General features: G+C 45.6%; 1 protein-coding gene across 1 annotated transcript; it reads left to right on the plus strand.

Moving 5' to 3' along the window:
* Nucleotides 1-164: 164 nt before the first annotated feature.
* On the plus strand, nt 165-23,924 carry LOC117504184 (protein DENND6B-like). Its single transcript, XM_034163575.1, has 5 exons — nt 165-230; nt 308-417; nt 13,522-13,624; nt 22,494-22,568; nt 23,608-23,924. Exons 1-5 carry the CDS (start codon nt 186-188, stop codon nt 23,728-23,730), a joined length of 456 nt encoding a protein of 151 aa, XP_034019466.1. The 5' UTR covers nt 165-185; the 3' UTR covers nt 23,731-23,924.
* Nucleotides 23,925-25,022: the final 1,098 nt, after the last annotated feature.

Here is a 25,022-nt window from a genome sequence, read left to right on the forward strand (position 1 = left end):
AACGCCCGTCGTTCAACATGAGCCCGAAATCACCACCGAACGCCCGTCGTTCAACATGAGCCCGAAATCACCACCGAACGCCTGTCGGTCATCGCAAGCCTGGCGTCAGAGAGGACATGTTTTTGTGCTTTAGCTGCTTGAACTTTGACCGGATTTGACTTTGTGTCGTGTCTCAGGAGCGCTACATGGCTGCTCTGATGCCGCTGCAGAGGTCTGTGATGCCTTGGAAGGTAACAGCGAATTATCAGAGCATCACAGAAAAGACTTTAGTGACTCTGAAGGCCATCTGAATCCTTTGTGTCCTCAGACTCCCCCTCAGGTCCGAGTGTTTAGTCAGGACGACTTCATGTCCACGCTGGATCAGACGGGTCCTAAGCTGACGTCAGTGCTGGGAGGTGACTGGGCGGGGCTATACAGGTAAGTTTGTTGCACAAAAGTTCCATGTTTCTTTTATAAACCACATTTTTATCCTCCCAGTATGAATTGTGGGGGGGGGGGGGGTATAGCGAGCGATCAGCATGTCCGTCCGTCCGTTTTCGCTTGTTCGGGCAACATCCCAAGAACCAGTTGACCAATTTCATTCATATTTATCGTAAGGCTGTCACCATCGTCATTTCTGAGTGTCAGCAGCAATTCACTGTTTGTCGCCTCGTTTTCTGCTTCAAACTGACTGAATGATTTAAGAGATTTTACTTTGTCATCTGATGGTTAATAATGACATGATTCCCTTTGATGGCTTTGGGTGCAGAGAGTCAGACTCAGAGAGTCAGACTCAGATGAGCTGCTGTGGTTCGAAATGACGTATCTGCAGTGAAGGCAGGGCAGCCAGATTTTTAGGGGGACCGTTCGGTCTTTGACACCGGTCCAAGGATATGCCACATCAGAGTCGTCACAGTGAATCTTGACTGTGTCATCTGACAGGACCCCTTCCCAAATACCCAGGATCACCTTCAAGGTAGCAGCAAGAGGAGTTCAAAAGGTACCACAACGGTTTAGAGCTGTCGTTGTGCCATCACCATGGGAACGACCTGGTGGTTGGCAACAGTGCTTACCACTAAGCCACACGCCACCTAAACCTTTAACTGTCAACAGGGAGGAACACATCCCCACTCCACCTAAACCTTTGACTGTCAACATGGAGGAACACCACGTCACCTAAACCTTTGACTGTCAACACAGAGGAACACATCCCCACTCCACCTAAACCTTTGACTGTCAACACGGAGGAACGCATCGCCACGTCACCTAAACCTTTAACTGTCAACACAGAGGAACACATCCCCACTCCACCTAAACCTTTGACTGTCAACACAGAGGAACACATCCCCACTCCACCTAAACCTTTGACTGTCAACACAGAGGAACGCATCGCCACGTCACCTAAACCTTTGACTGTCAACACGGGGCAACGCATCGCCACGTCACCTAAACCTTTGACTGTTAACACGGAGGAACACATCCCCACGCCACCTAAACCTTTGACTGTCAACACAGAGGAACGCATCGCCATGTCACCTAAACCTTTGTCAACACGGAGGAACATCCCCACGCCACCTAAACCTTTGACTGTCAATGCGGAGGAACGCTTCGCCACGCCACCTAAACCTTTGACTGTCAATGCGGAGGAACGCATCGCCACGCCACCTAAACCTTTGACTGTCAATGCGGAGGAACGCATCGCCACGCCACCTAAACCTTTGACTGTCAATGCGGAGGAACGCATCGCCACGCCACCTAACCCTTTGACTGTCAACGCGGAGGAACGCATCGCCACGCCACCTAACCCTTTGACTGTCAACGCGGAGGAACGCATCGCCACGCCACCTAACCCTTTGACTGTCAACGCGGAGGAACGCATCGCCACGCCACCTAAACCTTTGACTGTCAACGCGGAGGAACGCATCGCCACGCCACCTAAACCTTTGACTGTCAACGCGGAGGAACGCATCGCCACGCCACAGCTGCTTGTGAGTTTGTCCATCTGTGTCCAAAACCACAGCTGATTATTTATTCGACAAATAATGTTGCATTTGTGTTCAGTCAGTTCCTAATATGTAAATCAAAAGATAATGACAGGTCAAAGACTTTTACGTTTTTTGCAGAAGAATCTACTGGTAATGGTCATGTATGATGTGAATTTATATATTGGACAAAGCCGGCCGTCTCTTTCATCACACAGGCTTCAAATTCATTCCAGACCGTCAGTGGGCGTCTGCAGTATAGCTGCATGTCATCAGCATGACAGTAATCATGTTGCTATAACCTCACAGACGGAGTACTCAGACTGAAAATGCATCTCAGACTTCACTCATTCAGTGTATCGTGCCCAAACAATTAAATTTAATCAATCAATCAATCAATCAATTTTTTTATATAGCGCCAAATCACAACAAACAGTTGCCCCAAGGCGCTTTATATTGTAAGGCAAGGCCATACAATAATTATGTAAAACCCCAACGGTCAAAACGACCCCCTGTGAGCAAGCACTTGGCTACAGTGGGAAGGAAAAACTCCCTTTTAACAGGAAGAAACCTCCAGCAGAACCAGGCTCAGGGAGGGGCAGTCTTCTGCTGGAGGTTTGGGGCTGAGGGAGAGAACCAGGAAAAAAGACATGCTGTGGAGGGGAGCAGAGATCGATCACTAATGATTAAATGCAGAGTGGTGCATACAGAGCAAAAAGAGAAAGAAAACAGTGCATCATGGGAACCCCCCAGCAGTCTACGTCTATAGCAGCATAACTAAGGGATGGTTCAGGGTCACCCTGATCCAGCCCTAACTATAAGCTTTAGCAAAAAGGAAAGTTTTAAAGCCTAATCTTAAAAGTAGAGAGGGTGTCTGTCTCCCTGATCTGAATTGGGAGCTGGTTCCACAGGAGAGGAGCCTGAAAGCTGAAGGCTCTGCCTCCCATTCTACTCTTACAAACCCTAGGAACTACAAGTAAGCCTGCAGTCTGAGAGCGAAGCGCTCTATTGGGGTGATATGGTACTACGAGGTCCCTAAGATAAGATGGGACCTGATTATTCAAAACCTTATAAGTAAGAAAGAAGAATTTAAATTCTATTCTAGAATTAACAGGAAGCCAATGAAGAGAGGCCAATATGGGTGAGATATGCTCTCTCCTTCTAGTCCCCGTCAGTACTCTAGCTGCAGCATTTTGAATTAACTGAAGGCTTTTTAGGGAACTTTTAGGACAACCTGATAATAATGAATTACAATAGTCCAGCCTAGAGGAAATAAATGCATGAATTAGTTTTTCAGCATCACTCTGAGACAAGACCTTTCTGATTTTAGAGATATTGCGTAAATGCAAAAAAGCAGTCCTACATATTTGTTTAATATGCGCTTTGAATGACATATCCTGATCAAAATGACTCCAAGATTTCTCACAGTATTACTAGAGGTCAGGTATGCCATCCAGAGTAAGGATCTGGTTAGACACCATGTTTCTAAAGATTTGTGGGGCCAAGTACAATAACTTCAGTTTTATCTGAGTTTAAAAGCAGGAAATTAGAGGGTCATCCATGTCTTTATGTCTGTAAGACAATCCTGCAGTTTAGACTAATTGGTGTGTGTCCTCTGGCTTCATGGATAGATAAAGCTGGTATCATCTGCGTAACAATGAAAATTTAAGCAATAACCGTCTAATAATACTGCCTAAGGGAAGCATGTATAAAGTGAATAAAATTGGTCCTAGCACAGAACCTTGTGGAACTCCATAATTAACTTTAGTCTGTGAAGAAGATTCCCCATTTACATGAACAAATTGTAATCTATTAGACAAATATGATTCAAACCACCGCAGCGCAGTGCCTTTAATACCTATGGCATGCTCTAATCTCTGTAATAAAATTTTATGGTCAACAGTACAAAGCAGCACTGAGGCTAAAGAACAAGCACAGAGAGGAGTCCACTGTCCGAGGCCATAAGAAGATCATTTGTAACCTTCACTAATGCTGTTTCTGTACTATGATGAATTCTAAAACCTGACTGAAACTCTTCAAATAGACCATTCCTCTGCAGATGATCAGTTAGCTGTTTTACAACTACCCTTTCAAGAATTTTTGAGAGAAAAGGAAGGTTGGAGATTGGCCTATAATTAGCTAAGATAGCTGGGTCAAGTGATGGCTTTTAAGTAATGGTTTAATTACTGCCACCTTAAAAGCCTGTGGTACATAGCCAACTAACAAAGATAGATTGATCATATTTAAGATCGAAGCATTAAATAATGGTAGGGCTTCCTTGAGCAGCCTGGTAGGAATGGGGTCTAATAAACATGTTGATGGTTTGGATGAAGTAACTAATGAAAATAACTCAGACAGAACAATCGGAGAGAAAGAGTCCTAACCAAATACCGGCATCACTGAAAGCAGCCAAAGATAACGATACGTCTTTGGGATGGTTATGAGTAATTTTTTCTCTAATAGTTAAAATTTTGTTAGCAAAGAAAGTCATGAAGTCATTACTAGTTAAAGTTAATGGAATACTCAGCTCAATAGAGCTCTGACTCTTTGTCAGCCTGGCTACAGTGCTGAAAAGAAACCTGGGGTTGTTCTTATTTTCTTCAATTAGTGATGAGTAGAAAGATGTCCTAGCTTTACGGAGGGCTTTTTTATAGAGCAACAGACTCTTTTTCCAGGCTAAGTGAAGATCTTCTAAATTAGTGAGACGCCATTTCCTCTCCAACTTACGGGTTATCTGCTTTAAGCTACGAGTTTGTGAGTTATACCACGGAGTCAGACACTTCTGATTTAAAGCTCTCTTTTCAGAGGAGCTACAGCATCCAAAGTTGTCTTCAATGAGGATGTAAAACTATTGACGAGATACTCTATCTCCCTTACAGAGTTTAGGTAGCTACTCTGCACTGTGTTGGTATATGGCATTAGAGAACATAAAGAAGGAATCATATCCTTAAACCTAGTTACAGCGCTTTCTGAAAGACTTCTAGTGTAATGAAACTTATTCCCCACTGCTGGGTAGTCCATCAGAGTAAATGTAAATGTTATTAAGAAATGATCAGACAGAAGGGAGTTTTCAGGGAATACTGTTAAGTCTTCTATTTCCATACCATAAGTCAGAACAAGATCTAAGATATGATTAAAGTGGTGGGTGGACTCATTTACTTTTGAGCAAAGCCAATAGAGTCTAATAATAGATTAAATGCAGTGTTGAGGCTGTCATTCTCAGCATCTGTGTGGATGTTAAAATCGCCCACTATAATTATCTTATCTGAGCTAAGCACTAAGTCAGACAAAAGGTCTGAAAATTCACAGAGAAACTCACAGTAACGACCAGGTGGACGATAGATAATAACAAATAAAACTGGTTTTTGGGACTTCCAATTTGGATGGACAAGACTAAGAGTCAAGCTTTCAAATGAATTAAAGCTCTGTCTGGGTTTTTGATTAATTAATAAGCTGGAATGGAAGATTGCTGCTAATCCTCCGCCCCGGCCCGTGCTACGAGCATTCTGACAGTTAGTGTGACTCGGGGGTGTTGACTCATTTAAACTAACATATTCAGCCTGCTGTAACCAGGTTTCTGTTAGGCAGAATAAATCAATATGTTGATCAATTATTATATCATTTACCAACAGGGACTTAGAAGAGAGAGACCTAATGTTTAATAGACCACATTTAACTGTTTTAGTCTGTGGTGCAGTTGAAGGTGCTATATTATTTTTTTCTTTTTGAATTTTTATGCTTAAATAGATTTTTGCTGGTTATTGGTGTCTGGGAGCAGGCACCGTCTCTACGGGATGGGGTAATGAGGGGATGGCAGGGGGAGAGAAGCTGCAGAGAGGTGTGTAAGACTACAACTCTGCTTCCTGGTCCCAACCCTGGATAGTCACGGTTTGGAGGATTTAAGAAAATTGGCCAGATTTCTAGAAATGAGAGCTGCTCCATCCAAAGTGGGATGGATGCCGTCTCTCCTAACAAGACCAGGTTTTCCCCAGAAGCTTTGCCAATTATCTATGAAGCCCACCTCATTTTTTGGACACCACTCAGACAGCCAGCAATTCAAGGAGAACATGCGGCTAAACATGTCACTCCCGGTCTGATTGGGGAGGGGCCCAGAGAAAACTACAGAGTCCGACATTGTTTTTGCAAAGTTACACACCGATTTAATGTTAATTTTAGTGACCTCCGATTGGCGTAACCGGGTGTCATTACTGCCGACGTGAATTACAATCTTACCAAATTTACGCTTAGCCTTAGCCAGCAGTTTCAAATTTCCTTCAATGTCGCCTGCTCTGGCCCCCGGAAGACAATTGACTATGGTTGCTGGTGTCGCTAACTTCACATTTCTCAAAACAGAGTCGCCAATAACCAGAGTTTGATCCTCGGCGGGTGTGTCGTCGAGTGGGGAAAAACGGTTAGAGATGTGAACGGTTGGCGGTGTACACGGGGCTTCTGTTTAGGGCTACGCTTCCTCCTCACAGTCACCCAGTCAGCCTGCTTTCCCGGCTGCTCGGGATCTGCCAGGGGGTAACTAACGGCGGCTAAGCTACCTTGGTCCGCACCGACTACAGGGGCCTGGCTAGCTGTAGAATTTTCCACGGTGCGGAGCCGAGTCTCCAATTCGCCCAGCCTGGCCTCCAAAGCTACGAATAAGCTACACTTATTACAAGTACCGTTACTGCTAAAGGAGGCCGAGGAATAACTAAACATTTCACACCCAGAGCAGAAAAGTGCGGGAGAGACAGGAGAAGCCGCCATGCTAAATCGGCTAAGAGCTAGTAGCTACGCTAAGCTAGCGGATTCCTAAAAACACGCAAAGTGAATAATGTGTAAATAATTTAGAGGTGATTCAGCAGAAGGAGTGCTTTAGTTAAGGCACGTAAAGATTACACTGGGAAACAAATCGTAATCTAGATAACTAGATCAATCTAACTGCGCAGATTAAACAGCTAACAGATACAGAAAAACACCGCTGTGCTCCGGAACAGGAAGTGATACAATACCGCAGTGAGAGCCAACCACCAGTAGAGGCCAATGAAGCACAAAGAAAACAATTAAGCTGGTTTTTAATACCTAGTGGCTCTGTGACATCGTCTGTGGGTCACATGTGTCAGACTGTTTTTATTTATTTATTTATTTTTCCATCTGTCCCCGTGAACACATTATAGCCATTGTTTAAGGCAGAGAGTGACCTCATCTTTGTTGACAGTCTTTGTTGAAGCTGGCGCTGAGAGCGTTCTGACTTGTGATAATAAAGCAAGAGGCAACTGTTGTGTCGCCTATCTGTCAGATTGTGTATTATTTATTTCTTTAATTTATTTCCGTCTCTCCCCCATGAACGTGTTAGAGATAGCCATCTGTTTAAGGCAGAGAGTGACTCATCTTTGTTGACAATAGCCATCTGTTTAAGGCAGAGAGTGACTCATCTTTGTTGACAATAGCCATCTGTTTAAGGCAGAGAGTGACTCATCTTTGTTGACAATCTTTCAATCTGGCGGGGTCAGAACTTTGTCTTGTGCCGATAATGATATGACTACAAAACAAACCTCAATTTCCCCGAGGGAGGGACTTCCAGAAATGTGAGAGGCAAATAAACAAAAATGTTGTAATGGTGGTGGTGACTAAAGCCCTGGTTGGGGTGGGGGGGTCTGGGAACGCCCCCTCACGGCGGGCGGGTTTTAGCCGCACTGAAGCTCCCCAGAACTATTTTACTAAAAAAAAAAAAAAAAAAAATTTGGTGGACCTCAGTGACATTAGGTGAGGCGCTTCGCTCTTTAATGTCGGTGACATAAACATATTATTTACTGTTGTTGTAAATTACATTGATCATTCAACAAATCTATTGATCTCCCGAATACAGAAGTTTCTGTTGTTGAAATTTCAGTTTATTTTCATTTATATAGCTCAAAATCACAACAGAGTTGCCTCAAGGTGCTTCACACAAGTAAGGTCTAACCTTACCAACCCCCAGAGCAACAGTGGTAAGGAAAAAACTCCCTCTGAGGAAGAAACCTCAAGCAGACCAGACTCAAAGGGGTGACCCTCTGCTTGGGCCATGATACAACATAATTACAGAACAATTCACAGAAAAAATATACAGGAAATGCTGTTGGTGCACAGGACAGGAGGTCTCCAGCACAAATACCACAACCATCTCTGGATGGAGCTGAACCTTAAACAGAGAGAAAAAAACAGAATCAGGCATCAGAAAGACAAGAAATACAGTATAATTTGTCAGCATTAAACAACAAGAAAAACAGAAGAAATACTAAGGTGATCGCCGGCCACTAGCCCTAAGCTTCACTAAAAGACCCAGAATTTCGGTAAAGTTGAGGCCGCGGCATGCTCCAATTACTAATAAAATGAATTAAAAGGGTAAAAAGCGTAGTAACATACTATGCCAGTATACTAGCCATACGAAAGGAAAAATAAGTGCATCTTAAGTCTGGTCTTGAAGTTTCCACAGAATCTGACTGTTTTATTGATGCAGGGAGATCATTCCACAGAACAGGGGCACGATAAGAGAAAGCTCTGTGACCCACAGACTTTTATTCACCTTAGGGACACAAAGTAGTCCTGCACACAGAGTGCAGAGCCTGGGCCGGTACGTAAGGTTTAATTAGGTCAGCTAGGTACAACCCATATTCCAGTGAAGTTGGGACGTTGTGTAAAATGTAAATAAAAAACAGAATACAATGATTTTCAAATCCTCTTCAACCTATATTCAATTGAATACACCACAAAGACAAGATATTTAATGTTCAAACTGATAAACTTTATTGTTTATCAGTTGTAGTCCGTTTATGTGTTTGTGTCAAGTGGGCATAACACTTCTTCTTCTTTCAGATCCAGTGGTGGACAGCACCAGCTTAAGGTGCATTTACCACCACCTACTGGGCTGGTGACTGCCCACTGAGACTTACAAAACCTTAACTCCTGGCAGCCATAGTCATTTGTTTAGATGCGATGAAGTAATCCAGTGTCCTTTGGATATTTAAATCATTCTTTTTGCATGACGTCTGATGGGTTTTGCGCCCGTACTGGCAGTGGCTACTTCAGTTCCCGATAGCGATGTGCATTTTTTGTTAAATGTGCCATCTGTTTCGTCTCAGTCTTGTACAAAAAGAGTCTACAACAGAAGCCTACTACTCGGACTCCGTAACTCCAACTTTTCATACGATCTTTCCGGAGTTACATGGGCTTTGGAACCTGATGCACTCAGCGAGCTAGAAATCCTACACTGGCAAAACTCAGGGGCCTGCAAAGCAGCGGACTCTCCTCCTGCCACCAGCCGACGCCAGGAGGCGATGCAAGCAGTGGGAGAGAGCTAGCATACGCCGCAAGAGTTGTGCTAGAGCTAGCAAGCGGGGCTGCTGAGCGCGTATCAGTGCCAGACTAAAAGCGAAGCCGTACAGATCTGCACTTCCTTCGATTCTGCTCTCCAATGTTCGTTCATTGGAAAACAAAATGGACTACCTCAGATTGGATCTAACAACACAAAGGAAGGTGAGAGACTGCAGTGCCATCATCCTCACAGAGACATGGCTTAGCCACACTGTCCCAGACAACGCCATTCAGGTGGACGGTCTAACATCGTTCCGGGCAGACAGAAGTCAAGTTCTCAGTGGTAAATCACGAGGTGGTGGTGTGTGCATTTTCATCAACAACAACTGGTGTACTAATGTTAAAGTCATCTCAAGCCACTGTTCTGAGGACATAGAGTTTCTAACTCGTCAAGTGCCGTCCAATATACTTACTGAGAGAGTTTTCAGTTGTCACTGTAACAGCTGTGTATTTGCCGCACAGCGCAAACACAAAGGATGCACTCTCTACACTGTATCAGTCTGTGAGCTCAATGCAGGACTCAAATCCGGATGCTGCTAACATAATCACGGGTGATTTCAATCAAGCTGAATTGAAAACAGTACTCCCTCACTATCACAAACGTGGATTTTGCAGCAAGGGGAGGAAAACATTCTTGACCAGGTGTATACAGGCATACAGAACTGTTCACCACCCCCACCTGGGAAACTCAGACCACCTCTCTATCAGGCTCATTCCAGCCTACTGACCACTGCTAACGAGGTGCAAACCTTCTGTGAAACAGATCGAAACTTGGCCAGAAGGGGCCACCTCAGCACTACAAGACTGGTTTTGACTGCACAGAATGGAATGTTGTTCAGAGAGGCCGCCACTTCCAACCAGCATGTCAACATAACGGAATACACTGAGGTCTGTGACAGGCGACATATCCAAATGCATGGAAGATGTGACTGTCATAAAACACATCACCACAAGGGCAAATGACAAGCCCGGTTCACCAGGGAGGTGCATGAGCTCCTGAGAGCACGGAACACTGCTTTCAAGTCTGGAGACAAGGAAGCCCTCAGATCAGCGAGGGCCAACTTGAACCTGGGGCATGAGAGCAGCCAAGCGTGCCTATGGACAGAAGATCCAATCACATTCACTGACACAAAAGACCCCAGACGCCTATGGCAAGGCATTCAGTCAGTACAGACTATCGGCCCACCCATACCCTGTGAGGACTTTCTTAACTCATGTCTTCTTCAGTCGTTTTGAAGAAAACAACACCACCACTCCAACAAAAGCCCCTCACTGCTTGGACAATGCAACACTTCAACTGGACCTGGCTGATGTGCAGAGGACCCTTGAAAAGGTGAACCCCAGGAAGGCTGCCGGCCCTGATAATATACCTGGACGTGTGCTTCGAGACTGTGCTGACTCACTTACAGATGTTCTCACAGATATCTACAACATCTCTCTGAGCCAAGCCATCATACCAGAATGCTTCAAGCCACCACCATCATACCGCTACCCAAGAAATCTCCAGCAAGAACCCTGAATGACTCCAGCCCATAGCACTCACTCCCATTGTGATGAAGTGCTTTGAAAGGCTGGTCAAGGCTCACATAACATCCAGCCTACCCGCCACTCTTGACCCATTCCAGTTTGCGTACCGTCCCAAGCGCTGTACTGATGATGCCATAGCAGCAGCACTTCACCTCAGACTGGCTCATCTAGAGAACAAAGACAGCTACGTGCGGATGCTGTTCGTTGACTTCAGCTCTGCCTTCAACACAGTCATCCACAACACCTGGTGAACAGACTGAGTGCTATAGGCATCAGCACCCCACTCTGCACCTGGCTACTGGACTTTCTCACCAACAGACCACAGACAGTAAGAGTGGGCAAAAACTCCTCGCAGACCGCCATCAAATCAATTTTATTTATATAGCACCAAATCACAACAAACAGTTGCCCCAAGGCGCTTTATATTGTAAGGCAAAGCCATACAATAATTACGGAAAAAACCCCAACGTCAAAACGACCCCCTGTGAGCAGCACTTGGCGACAGTGGGAAGGAAGAATTCCCTTTTAACAGGAAGAAACCTCCAGCAGAACCAGGCTCAGGGAGGGGCAGTCTTCTGCTGGGACTGGTTGGGGCTGATGGAGAGAATCAGGAAAAAGACATGCTGTGGAGGGGAGCAGAGATCAATCACTAATGATTAAATGCAGAGTGGTGCATACAGAGCAAAAAGAGAAAGAAACACTCAGTGCATCATGGGAACCCCCCAGCAGTCTACGTCTATAGCAGGAGCTGGTTCCACAGGAGAGGAACCTGAAAGCTGAAGGCTCTGCCTCCCATTCTACTCTTACAAACCCTAGGAACTACAAGTAAGCCTGCAGTCTGAGAGCGAAGTGCTCTATTGGGGTGATATGGTACTATGAGGTCCCTAAGATAAGATGGGACCTGATTATTCAAAACCTTCTAAGTAAGAAGAAGAATTTTAAATTCTATTCTAGAATTAACAGGAAGCCAATGAAGAGAGGCCAATATGGGTGAGGGTTCATCATGACACAGGGGTCCCCCAGGGATGTGTGTTGAGCCCTCTGCTGTTCACTCTGATGACCCATGACTGTTGTGCCAGACACAACTCAAAACCACATCATCAAGTTTGCAGATGACACAACAGTAGTGGGCCTCATCAGCAACGATGACGACTCAGCCTACAGAGAGGCGGTACAACCATCTCATCAACTGGTGTGACATCAACAACCTGCACCTCAATGTCATCAAAACAAAGGAAATAACGGTGGACTTCAGGAAGAATCACAAGCCTCACACACCTCTCACCATCAATGCAGTGCTGTGGAATCAGTGAAAAGCACCACGTTCCTGGGGGTGCACATCACTGATGACCTGACATGGACAACCAACACCACCTCCCTTGTCAAGAAAGCTCAGCAATGCCCTCCACTTCCTACGCAGGATGAGGAGTGCCAGTCTCCCCCCTTCAGCACTCACCACCTTCTACAGGGGCACCATTGAAAGCATCCTCACCAGCAGTCTCTCAGTCTGGTATGGCAGCTGCCATGTTGCTGACCAGAAAGTGCTACAGAGAGTGGTGAGAACAGCGGAGAAGATCACAAGGTCAGCCCAAACATCCATACAGGACCTGTACCCATCCGCTGCCACAGAAGAGCCATCAACATCATCAAAGACCCCCGCCCACCCCTCAAACAAACTGTTGACCCTCCTACCATCTGGCAAGCACGACAGCAGTATGCGCTGCAGGACCACCAGACTCAGCAACAGCTTCTTCCCCACAGGCCATCAGACTGCTAAACTCACTCCCAAAGGCAAGAAAATAACACCCCCAACACACACACACCAAACTACTTTTATGCACATCCCTTTGCACAAAAAACAAAAACTTTACAAACTTATTCACCTCCATGCTGCTACTCTGCACGTTTGCCACATTGCACCTACTATATTGTTGTACTCCAGTAACAAACCTCAACTGACGACATTCTGAAACACTATGACAGCCCTGGAAATGTCTGCTCACTGTTGTCTTTGTCTATATGTCGTGCTGATTGTTGTTCTGTTACTGATATTATTTGCAGTTTATGTCCCAGTGATGTCTCATGTCCAGTCTATATTTAGTTGTATGTATAATTTAGTCTCTGTTACTGCACATTTGGAGTCTGGGGAAACGTAATTTCAGTCTTCTGTGTAATGTCCTGTTGCTGACAATAAAGTTCACTTTGACTTTGACTTTGATCTGGTCTAATGAGTGCTGCTAAATAATTTTCTAACCTTCTTGATAATATTTTTGAAAAAATCTTGCCATCTACGTTTGTCAGACTAGCTGGGTGATAAGAGCTACACTGGTCCTCTGGCTTCCCTTTCTTTAATATTAAGGAAATGTTTGCTGAATATAACGTGGTTGTGCGCGTTTCTGCCGAACGCCGGTACATATTTAAAAGTGGCCTAACTAATTGATCTTGAAAACTCCAGACCATAAGACACCACTTTATTTTGAGCAGGAACATGGACGCTTTGATTCTTTGGTACATCTGCAAACAGAATACTTGGCTGCTGATGTCCGTAAACGCTGATATTAAGGAGTCAGTGATCCAAGATCCAGTTCAGGCGTATTTGTCAGACGTGCTCTCAGCAGGTTCAGTGTTTGCCACGTTCATTTGTGTTTGAGGGAAAACTTTTGTTAATTCTTTATTTCTGCTCGTTTCTCAGGAAGTTCTTCAGGTCTCCAAACTTTGACGGCTGGTATCGTCAGCGGCACAGAGAGATGACTCAGAAACTGGACTGTCTTCACCTGGAGGCCATCTGTGAAGCTGTAAGTCAGTTTATCAGTTCTGAGGTGATGCGTTAAGCCTGATTTATGCTTCTCCGTCTCCGCAGCTCAGTAGAACACAGAACCCTCTGCATCTCTGAGTACCCTCTCCACAGTCTGACGTGCACCTCCCAAAACCTGAAACTGCACATCAAAATGACGGAGACCGCAAGGGCTCTGATTGGTCACTTATCCGGTTTCACTCCTCCCCCATCATAGTTTAGTAGTTTTTGCAGTGCAGCCAGCGATTATATTTCAATCATGTATCAAACAGAGAAACGTTTGGCAGAAAAGTCCACAAATATGACCAAATTTACAACACAGAGTCCAAAAACTACAAAGACACTCAAATTAATTCATATTCATGGAGGGAAATTGCACGTACTGTACCCTTGGTTTGGAGGTTGATGATTGCATAAAGAAGTGGAGCTCGTTGAGGGACAAATTAATCCAGAAAAAGAAAACAAAAAACAACAAAAAAAAAAAAAAAACAACCAGCAGCAGGCAGAAACAAAGTCCCTGCCATGTTCTTCACGTTGCGCCCCCTACTATTCTGGTGATAAATTGCAATACGACACCCACCAACTTGGAGAAATTCAAAAGGGTCATGTTGATTTATTTCCTGCTTCTAAAGTTATGAGCAGACACCTCAGTAGGTCAGGACGTGCTCTGCCAAAATGTAGACCTGGGTTGGAATCCTGCTCACACCTCCTGTCTGTGTTCTTGGGCAAAACACTTAATCTGCATCGTCTCAGTCCACCTAGCTGTAAACGGGTACCGGCCTAGGCTGGGGAAGTGGGACTGGCGTCCTGTGCAGCGAGAGTCTCATCTGCTTCACATGACAAAATACAGAGACAAGCACTGGCGGGCCTCAGGGCCTGTACAGGACTTACTTCTTCAACTAAACTCCAACATTAGTAAGAGAGCAGCTCTGAGTGAAGCCTGGAGGATTGTGGTCTACGATGATCCAGGAGTGACCCTGTACTTAAACTGCTCTCTGGCATGCTGCAGGAACACTTCCCACCATGTGTTCCCTTTTTAACTGCACTTTGGGTTCAGCGGAACCAACTGTGTGCTCCAGCTCTACAACACATGTAGCAAAATTGGAGCTAGCGGGCGACCGTTTCTTGGATTGCAGGGAGTTGGGATGATTTCACTGATGAACTCGTCCCACCTGCTGGAGTCAGTGGCTGCAAAGAAAACCTGCACCCTCTCGGCCCTTTCTGGAATACTTTGGACACCACTACACTTGTGGTTAAGTGTTGGGCTTGAGACCAGAGGATCCTCAGTTCAAACCCCAGGCTGACCGGAAAGTTACTAAGGGCCCTTGGGCAAGGTCCTTAATCTGCAAGTTGCTCCTGGTGTGTAGTGGGCACCTTGTATGGCAGCAGCACCCTGACATTGGGGTGAATATGAGGCATGATTGTAAAGCGCTTTGCGTGTCTGATGCAGATGGAAAAAGTGCGATATAAGTGCAGTCCATTTACTATGTACTTACCCTCTGCACCCCATTAATTTACCTGCTGCACCACATTAGCTTACACCCTGTATCTCATTAATGTACCCGCTGCTCCTCATTAACTTACCTGTTGCACTTGGTAACTTACCCGCTGTACCTTGTTAACTTATGAATGAATGAATTTATTCGGCGCACACAGATTTAACACAAAAACCCTGATCAAAAAAACTATTTCACACTCAACCTGTGTGGCTGAAAGGGTGTAAGCAGAAGCAAAAGCTTATACACACCCACCCCGTTTACCATAAGTAAAAAAAATCATAACAGTCACCTGAAGGCCACACAAACAAAAAAAATCAGGCATCAGAAAGACAACAAATACAGTACAATTACAATATGCAATACAAAATACAGTATAATTTGTCATCATTAAGCAATAAGAAAAACAAAAGAACTACCACAGTGATCGTCAGCCACCAGCCCCTCGCTTCACCAAAAAAACCCAGAATCTAGATAAAGTTGAGGCCGCGGCACACAGCCGCTTCCTAATAAAATAAATTAAAAGATTAAAAATCATTAAAAGATTATAAAACATTTAAAAGATTAAAAAGCATAGTAACATACTATACCAGTATGCTAGCCATACGAAAGGGAAAATAAGTGTCTTAAGTCTGGACTTGAAAGTCTCCAGAGAATCTGACTGTTTTATTGATGCAGGGAGATCATTCCACAGAACAGGGGCACGATAAGAGAAAGCTCACTGACCCGCAGACTTCTTATTCACCCTAAGGACACAAAGTGGTCCTGCACCCTGAGAACGCAGAGCCTGGGCCGGTACATAGGGTTTAAGTCGCTCAGCTAGGTACAGGGCCTGACACATGCCAAGGGGCACACTTTAGACCTGGTGTGCTGTGCTGGCACAAGCCCCTCCCATCTCTGCTGCACGGACCTGGCTGTCTCCCAACAGCAAGCCATCCCGTTCTCCGTCCCTGTTCCCCTCCCTAAGCAGCCGACTAAAAGGTCCATCACACACAGGAATACAAAACGTATGTGCATACCTACACTGGCTAACACCCTAGCAACCAGCCTCTCTATCCACCCCTCCAGCCGCACTGTCAACGGCCTGGTAGAGCACTACAACAGTGTCCTCACACTCAGCCTGGACTCTGTTGCACCACTTATCACCAAATCGGTCTCCTACACCCTCCCCGCTCTCTAGTTTACCTCAGACTTGCAGAGGCTCAAGTCCATGGGGTGCCGGCTCAAGAGGCTTCACAAAAGACCTGGCCTCACTGTCCATCTTGAAGCCTACAGAGACCATGTCAAGTGCTATAAAGAGGCTCTCACCCAGGCAAAAGCACTCTATTACTCCACACCTATCAACAGCCAACAAAAGCATCCCAAAATGCTTTTCTCTACCATCACCCGCCTACTTGACCCTCCCGATGCCCCGCAACCCTCTGATAGAGTGGCTCTGCTCCAGGTTCCTACACACTCCCCGCCAGCCACACTACCTTGGCAGAATATGTACCATATTTCTGCCTGCCCACCACAGTGCTGCCTCTCCACCACCTCCACCCTAGTGAAGGCCTGTCTTCCCACCACCTGGCCCACGGTGGTTGCTATCATCAAGGCCTCACTTAGCTCTGGTGTGGTACCCTCCAGCTTTAAGTTGGCGGCCATGATTCCAACACTCAAAAAGACAAGCCTGGACCCAGCTGACCCCAACAACTACCGCCTGATCTCCAACCTTCCATTCCTGAGTAAGATCTTGGAAAGAGCAGTGGCTGCCCACCTACAACACCACATGTCCCACCTTGAGCTCTTTGAACCTCTCCAATCTGGCATCAGACCCCATCATAGCACTGAAACCGCTCTCATCAAAATCACAAACGACTTCCTGATTGCTGCAGATAATGGCCTTGTCTCCATCCTCGTACTCCAAGGCCTCTCTGCTGCCTTCTATACCATTTCCCATTCCATCCTCCTCACCCATCTCTCCGAGCTCATCGGCCTTACTGACACTGCACTCTCCTGGTTCCAGTCCTACCTCTCTAACGAAAACAATACATCACTTTGCAAGGCTCCAACTCCACCAAAGCAACAGTTAATCATGGCATCCCCCAGGGATCTGTCCTTGGCCCCCTCCTCCTTACCATCTACTTGCTCCCCCTTGGTCAGATCATCTGCAACCATGGACTCAGTTTTCACTGTTATGCTGACAACACCCAACTGCATCAGCACCAAGCCTTCCTTGCAACTCCCACCAATACAACTCAACAACTGTCTGCAGGATATCAAAACTTGGATGACACAACCGACTGAAACTTAACACCAACAAGACAGAGCTCCTGGTGGTGGCCCCAGCACACCTGCTCAAGAAGGCTGGAGACCTCACCCTGGTCATTGACAGCTGCACCACCTCCCCAACATCTGAAATGCAGAACCTGGGTGTCATTGTGGATTCAACACTCTCGTTCAGTTCCCATATCAAGAGCATCACCAAATCTGCCTTCTTCCACCTGCGTAATATTTCAAGACTCCAGCCATCACTCTGACTCAGTCACTGAACCACTCATCCATGCCTTCATCACCTCTCGTCTGGACTACTGCAGTGGCATCCTGTCTGGGCTGCCCAACAAGGCCCTAGACAGATTGCAGTATGTCCAGAACTCAGCTGCCAGGGTGCTACCTCATACCAAACACTGCCAGCACATCACCCCCATCTCAAGAAACTCTACTGGCTCCCAGTTAAAGAATGCATCAGCTGCAAAATCCTTCTCCTCACCTACAAATCACTCCACTCACTGACACTCAAGTACATCACAGAGCTCTTCCACCCCTACTCCCATTCACGGTCCCTGCGCTTCACCAGCAAGGACTTCTTCTCCACTCCCCACACCAAACTCAAAACCTTTGGCGATAGGGCTTTCTGTGTAACTGCCCCTACCCTCTGGAACAGCCTGCCCCCTCTCATCTGTTCTGCCACTTGTCTGACACAGTTCCAAAAGCTCCTCAAACCACACCTCTTCTCTCTTATCTATCCTCCCTAAACTCCCCACCTCTACCTCCCTCCTCCCACTATTGTGAAGCGACATTGGGTATCATGAAAGGTGCTATAGAAATCCAAGTCATCTTTATTATCATTATTATTATTATAGGGAGGTGCCAGTTTGTGAATAATTTTATAGGTTAGTAACAGAACCTTAAAATCTGATCTCACTGGGACAGGAAGCCAGTGAAGAGACGTCAAAATGGGTGTAATGTGGTCAAACTTTCTGCTTCATGTCAAACGTCTGGCAGCAGCATTTTGAACCAATTGGAGAGCCCTAATGCTGGACTGTAGTAAACCAGAAAATAGAACATTGCAGTCGTCCAATCTAGAAGAGATAAATGCATGAATCAAAGTCTCAGCATCAGCCATAGACAGGATGGGACGAATCTTCACTATACGAGGTCTATTAGAAAAGAAACCGATCTTTTTATTTTTTTTAAAAACTATATGGATTTGAATCACGTGCGATTATATCAGACAAGCTTGAACCCTCGTGCGCATGCGTGAGTTTTTTCACGCTTGTCGGTTGCATCATTCGCCTGTGGGCAGGCTTTGAGTAAGCACTGGTCCACCCCCCTCGTCAGAATTCCTTTGTCTGACTTCTTCCTGAGAGACTGGCGCTTTGCTTGATCAAAATTTTTTCAGAAACTGTAAGGCACATCCAAGTGGATACCATTCGAGAAATTCAGACGGTTTTCGGTGAAAATTTTAATGGCTGATGAGAGATTATGGAGTGTTACTGTCGCTTTAAGGACTGCCCATGGAGCCAGACGGCGCACCTCGCCCCAAGCCGACGTCGTCATCCTGTTTCAAGCTGAAAACTTCCAAATTTAAGCCTCTGTTGACCCAGGATGTCGTGAGAGAACAGAGAAGTTTCAGAAGAGGTCGGGATCAGCAGTTTATCCGGACATTCCACTGTTAAAGGAGATTTTGTAATGAAAGACGTGCAGACGGATTCGCGCGTCGGCACCCAGCCGCTCATGGCGCTGCGCCACAGCAAAACACCTCCGTGTTGATAACCATTAGTAAGATTCAGGCGGTTTTCGATGGCTTTCAGTCGAGTGAGTATCCGAGAAATTGTTTAACAGCTGGGCATGTTCCAACTTGTCCTATAATGCTTCCAACGGAGGTGTTTTGCTGTGGCGCCGCGCGATGAGTGGCTGGGTGCCGACGCGCAAATCCGTCCGCACGTCTTTCATTACAAAATCTCCTTTAACAGTGGAATGTTCAGATAAACTGCTGATCCCGAACTCTTCTGAAACTTCTCTGTTCTCTCACGACGTCCTGCATCAACAGAGCCTTAAATTTGGAAGTTTTCAGCTCGAAACAGGCTGACGACGGCGGCTCGGGGTGCGGCACACCGTCCGGCTCCGTGGGCAGTCCTTAAAGCGACAGTAACACTCCATAATCTCTCATCAGCCGTTAAAATTTTCACCGAAAACCATCTGAATTTCTCGAATGGTGTCCACTTGGATGTGCCTTACAGTTTCAGAAAAAATTTTGATGAAGCAAAGCGCCAGTCTCTCAGGAAGAAGTCAGACAAAGGAATTCCGACGAGGGGGTGGACCAGTGCTCACTCAAAGCCTGCCCACAGGCGAATGACGCAACCGACAGGCGTGAAAAAAACTCACGCATGCACACGAGGGTTCAAGCTTGTCTGACACAATCACACGTGATTCAAATTCATATAGTTTTTGAAAAAATAAAAAGGTCAGTTTCTTTTATAATAGACCTCGTATTTCACAAGTGGAAGAAAGCAGTCCTCATAATGTCTCTAAAAACCGCCAACTCTGGAAAGCCACCATCCAGAGGGGAATCTCCACCTTTAGAATAGAATATTGTCATTGTAAGATGTACAATGAAATTAAAAATGCTCGACCAGTCAGTGCAACAACATTCAGGTCATATAAAACTACAAGACTCTAAAATGAAAACTATAAAAGCATAATTATTTTATTTATATATATATATATATATATATAATTATAATACCAACCAGCGAACACTCAACCAAACATACAACATTCATTGCACAATCCCCTAGTCGGACTAGCCACAGTAATTACATTTTGGCTTTACTGAGTGTGGTTATTGCTGTGGGGTAAAATCTGTATCTGAATCTGTTTGTCCTTGTTTTAATTGATTTGTTACCAGCTGCCTGATGGTAACAGATCAAACAGGGAGTGACCAGGGTGTGAGATATCCTTGATAATGTTCTTGGCTTTTTTGAGGCAGCGGGAATGGTGCAGTTCTTCCAGAGTGAGGAGAAGGCAGCCGATGACCCTCTGGGCTGTGTTGATGACCCTCTGGAGTGCTTTTGTCTGAGCCACTGTACGACATCTACCAGGCTCGCCTTAGTTTGCTGAGGCTCCTTATAGATGTGCCACCTGTTCAAGACCGTGTGGCTCGGCTTCTGTCCTCGCAGCCCATACCTGCGCCATTGTCGACTTCAGCGTGACATCCAAATACAATTTCAAATTCAGCATCATGTAATATTAAATTTCTACTTAAATTCCTGAACTTATTTCCAAATATAATACACTTTGTTTTACCAAGATGAAGTGATAATTTATTTGAATCAAACCATTGCTTACATATCTGTCATTCCTTCTCTATCATGTCCAAAAGCTGTCCCAAGTGATCCCCACTACAAAACACAGTTGTATCAGCAAATAAAATACAACTCATACTTGGAAACCAACATGTATTATTAATATATAAAAGAAACAGCAATGGACCAAGGACTGAACCCTGGGGCGCCCCACATGTAATCTTTAAAAATTCAGAATTTATCCCACCAATATGGACACACTTATACCTATTGTGTAAATAGCTAGCTATACAGTCATCCCCTGATACCATACTTACCCGCTGTACCTCATTAACTTACCCTTTGTACCCCATTAACTTATCTGCTGTACCTCATTAACTTACCCTTTGTACCCCGTTAACTGCTGTACCCAATTAACTTATCAATCAATTCCTCCTCACAGTCACCCAGTCAGCCTGCTTTCCCGGCTGCTCGGGATCTGCCAAGGGGGAACTAACGGCGGCTAAGCTACCTTGGTCCGCACCGACTACAGGGGCCTGGCTAGCTGTAGAATTTTCCACGGTGCGGAGCCGAGTCTCCAATTCGCCCAGCCTGGCCTCCAAAGCTACGAATAAGCTACACTTATTACAAGTACCGTTACTGCTAAAGGAGGCCGAGGAATAACTAAACATTTCACACCCAGAGCAGAAAAGTGCGGGAGAGACAGGAGAAGCCGCCATGCTAAATCGGCTAAGAGCTAGTAGCTACGCTAACCTAGCGGATTCCTAAAAACACGCAAAGTGAATAATGTGTAAATAATTTAGAGGTGATTCAGCAGAAGGAGTGCTTTAGTTAAGGCACGTAAAGATTACACTGGGAAACAAATCGTAATCTAGATAACTAGATCAATCTAACTGCGCAGATTAAACAGCTAACAGATACAGAAAAACACCGCTGTGCTCCGGAACAGGAAGTGATACAATACCGCAGTGAGAGCCAACCACCAGTAGAGGCAAGCAGAACTTATCTGCTGTACCTCATTAACTTACCCTTTGTACCCCATTAACTGAACTGCTGTACCCCATTAACTTATCTGCTGTACCTCAATAACTTACCCTTTGTACCCCGTTAACTTACCCGCTGTACCTCATTAACTTACCCTTTGTACCCCATTAACTGACCCGCTGTACTTCATTAACTTACCCACTGTACATCGTTAACTTACCCTTTGTACCCCGTTAACTTATCCCCTGCACCTCATTAACTTATCCACTGTACGTCATTAACTTACCCTTTGTACCCCGTTAACTTATCCCCTGCACCTCATTAACTTACCCACTGTACGTCAACTTACCCTTTGTACCCCGTTAACTTATCCCCTGCACCTCGTTAACTTACCCACTGTACGTCATTAACTTACCCTTTGTACTTCATTAACTTACCCCCTGCACCTCGTTAACTTACCCACTGTACGTCATTAACTTACCCGCTCTATCTCGTTAACTTACCCCCTGCACCTCGTTAACTTATCCACTGTACGTCGTTAACTTACCCTTTGTACCCCGTTAACTTATCTCCTGCACCTCATTAACTTATCCACTGTACGTCATTAACTTATCCCCTGCACCTCATTAACTGACCCACTGTACGTCATTAACTTACCCCTGAGCTGCTCTGTAAATCAGTTGTTAGGTAACAGCTGCCCCCCCCCCCCGGTTGGTTTTTCCACCAAATACAAATTATGACTCGTTGAACAAATGCCTGTAAACCACTTCCTGTTTGAAAGTTGTCTCAGTGATGTCACCTGACCTGAAGTCTGATCTGACAGGACCTGTTGGACTGGATCAAAGACAAGTCTGAGGTGGAAATCGTGGACCTGGTCCTCAAACTCAAAGACAAGCTGGTGAGGTGGATCTGGTTTCTATATCAACATATTTGAAAAAAAAAACCAAACTAATTTTCTTAAGATATTAAAGGGTTTTTGTTGTTGTTTACAATCTGATCTTGTCCCCTGGTTGTTTTTAGGACGTTTGACATTTTATTTCATTTGATTTGAACACATTTATCTGTTATTAATGCTGTCGTCATCAGAGAGTCCAGAACCAGCCCTGAATGATCTCAGCTGCTGAGGACCATTAATCTCCATCTGGTGTCCCACATTGAAGTGCTTCATCTTTATGTTGCTGTTGGACATCACAAACTGAAACCTCAACACACAGACAGACTGCAGCACAGCCCAGAAGAGACACAGAGACACAGAAAGAGACACAGACACACAGACAGACACAGAAAGAGACAGAGACACACAGAGACACAGACAGACACAGAGAGTGACACACAGACAGACTGCAGCACGGCCCAGAAGAGACACAGACAGACACAGAGACACAGACAGACACAGAAAGAGACAGAGACACACAGACAGAGAGTGACACACAGACAGACTGCAGCACGGCCCAGAAGAGACACAGACAGACATAGAGACACAGAAAGAGACACAGACACACAGAGACAGAGACACAGAAAGAGACAGAGACACACAGAGACACAGACACACAGACAGACTGCAGCATGGCCCAGAAGAGACAGAGACACACAGACAGACACAGAGACAGACTGCAGCACGGCCCAGAAGAGACAGAGACACAGAGATACAGACAGACACAGACACACAGACAGACTGCAGCACGGCCCAGAAGAGACACAGAGACAGTGACAGAGACACACAGACAGACAGAGAGTGACACACAGACAGACTGCAGCACGGCCCAGAAGAGACACAGACAGAGACACATTGCTGCTCAGCGTCTTCACACTTTATTTTCGTCTTTTTGTCCATTTTCACGCGAGCTGCTGTGACGTCGTCGACTTTCGTAGAAGCTGACTGAGAGACGTCGTCCACTGACAGAAGTCCGTTTTCTGCGTCTTTGTTTGTTTGTCAGGTGAAAGCTCGGCGGCAGCAGCTGACGGTGAAGGACGGCGTTCTGGACAAACTGGACGGTTTTATTGAAACCATCATGAGTTCGCTGCCCAACGACCTGCAGACCATAATGAACGCTCGCTGAGCAGGCTGTTGTCACGGTAACAGAACCCTTGGCTGACCATCAGGTTTCCTGTGGATGAAGTCACACTGTTGCCATAACAACAAACTGTAAACGATGTCTGGACCTTCTATTTATTTTTTGTCTCACGTTCAGTCAGCTGACGCTTTGTAACAAACACCGCTTTCAAAATAAAAGCCAGAAAACCTTAAACTTTTCATCAGTGCTTCCTGTCTGTCTGATTTTGTCCTGAACATCAGAGAGCAAAACGTCTTCAGTCTCCCAGCCAGGGTCAGTGCAGACTACCATCCCATAGGGGGCGCTCTAACACAGAAAACTTAGGGACGTCTGAACTTTGCTGGTTATAATTAAACTTTCAACATCATGATGGTGCAGAAATAACAACCAGATCCTCAACACCACCTACGGGATAATGGAGGAACAGGTCCGACCCTCAGCCCGTCCACATGACGGGGACCGTGGGGACGGGTCTCTGATGTCAGGTTTCTGGGGCTGCACCTGACTGATGACCTCACCTGGAAAACCCAACACCACTGTCCAAGAAGACACAACAGAGGGAGGACACGTCCCACCCAGCACATCTGCTGTTCCACTTCTTACCCTCAGTGAGGCGCTACAGGACAATAAAAAGACAGACTGAAGAACAGCACATGTCCCCGAGCTGCTGCAGGCAGAAATCAGCACTGAGGGACGTCTCCTGAGGGGACATAACCATCTGTCTGCTTTCACCTGTTAGCCGATATCTCAAGAACCGGTGGACCAATTCAAGAACCAGTGGACCAATTCAAGAACCAGCAAACCAAGAACCAGTGGACCAATTTAAGAACTGGTGGACCAATTCAATCAATCATTTTTTTTATATAGCGCCAAATCACAACAAACAGTTGCCCCAAGGCGCTTTATATTGTAAAGCAAGGCCATACAATAATTATGTAAAACCCCAACGGTCAAAACGACCCCCTGTGAGCAAGCACTTGGCGACAGTGGGAAGGAAAAACTCCCTTTTAACAGGAAGAAACCTCCAGCAGAACCAGGCTCAGGGAGGGGCAGTCTTCTGCTGGGACTGGTTGGGGCTGAGGGAGAGAACCAGGAAAAAGACATGCTGTGGAGGGGAGCAGAGATCAATCACTAATGATTAAATGCAGAGTGGTGCATACAGAGCAAAAAGAGAAAGAAACACTCAGTGCATCATGGGAACCCCCCAGCAGTCTACGTCTATAGCAGCATAACTAAGGGATGGTTCAGGGTCACCTGATCCAGCCCTAACTATAAGCTTTAGCAAAAAGGAAAGTTTT

This window comes from Thalassophryne amazonica, chromosome 22 (assembly GCF_902500255.1).
Source record: "Thalassophryne amazonica chromosome 22, fThaAma1.1, whole genome shotgun sequence".
Lineage (NCBI taxonomy): Eukaryota > Metazoa > Chordata > Actinopteri > Batrachoidiformes > Batrachoididae > Thalassophryne > Thalassophryne amazonica.

Excerpts from the sequence above, each read along its gene's own strand:
- LOC117504184 (XM_034163575.1), top strand. The coding sequence starts at position 186 with ATGGCTGCTCTGATGCCGCTGCAGAGGTCTGTGATGCCTTGGAAG. Across the intron at positions 231-307 it reads GGTCTGTGATGCCTTGGAAG|ACTCCCCCTCAGGTCCGAGT; the intron begins GTAACAGCGAAT and ends TTGTGTCCTCAG. Across the intron at positions 22,569-23,607 it reads TCAAACTCAAAGACAAGCTG|GTGAAAGCTCGGCGGCAGCA; the intron begins GTGAGGTGGATC and ends TTTGTTTGTCAG.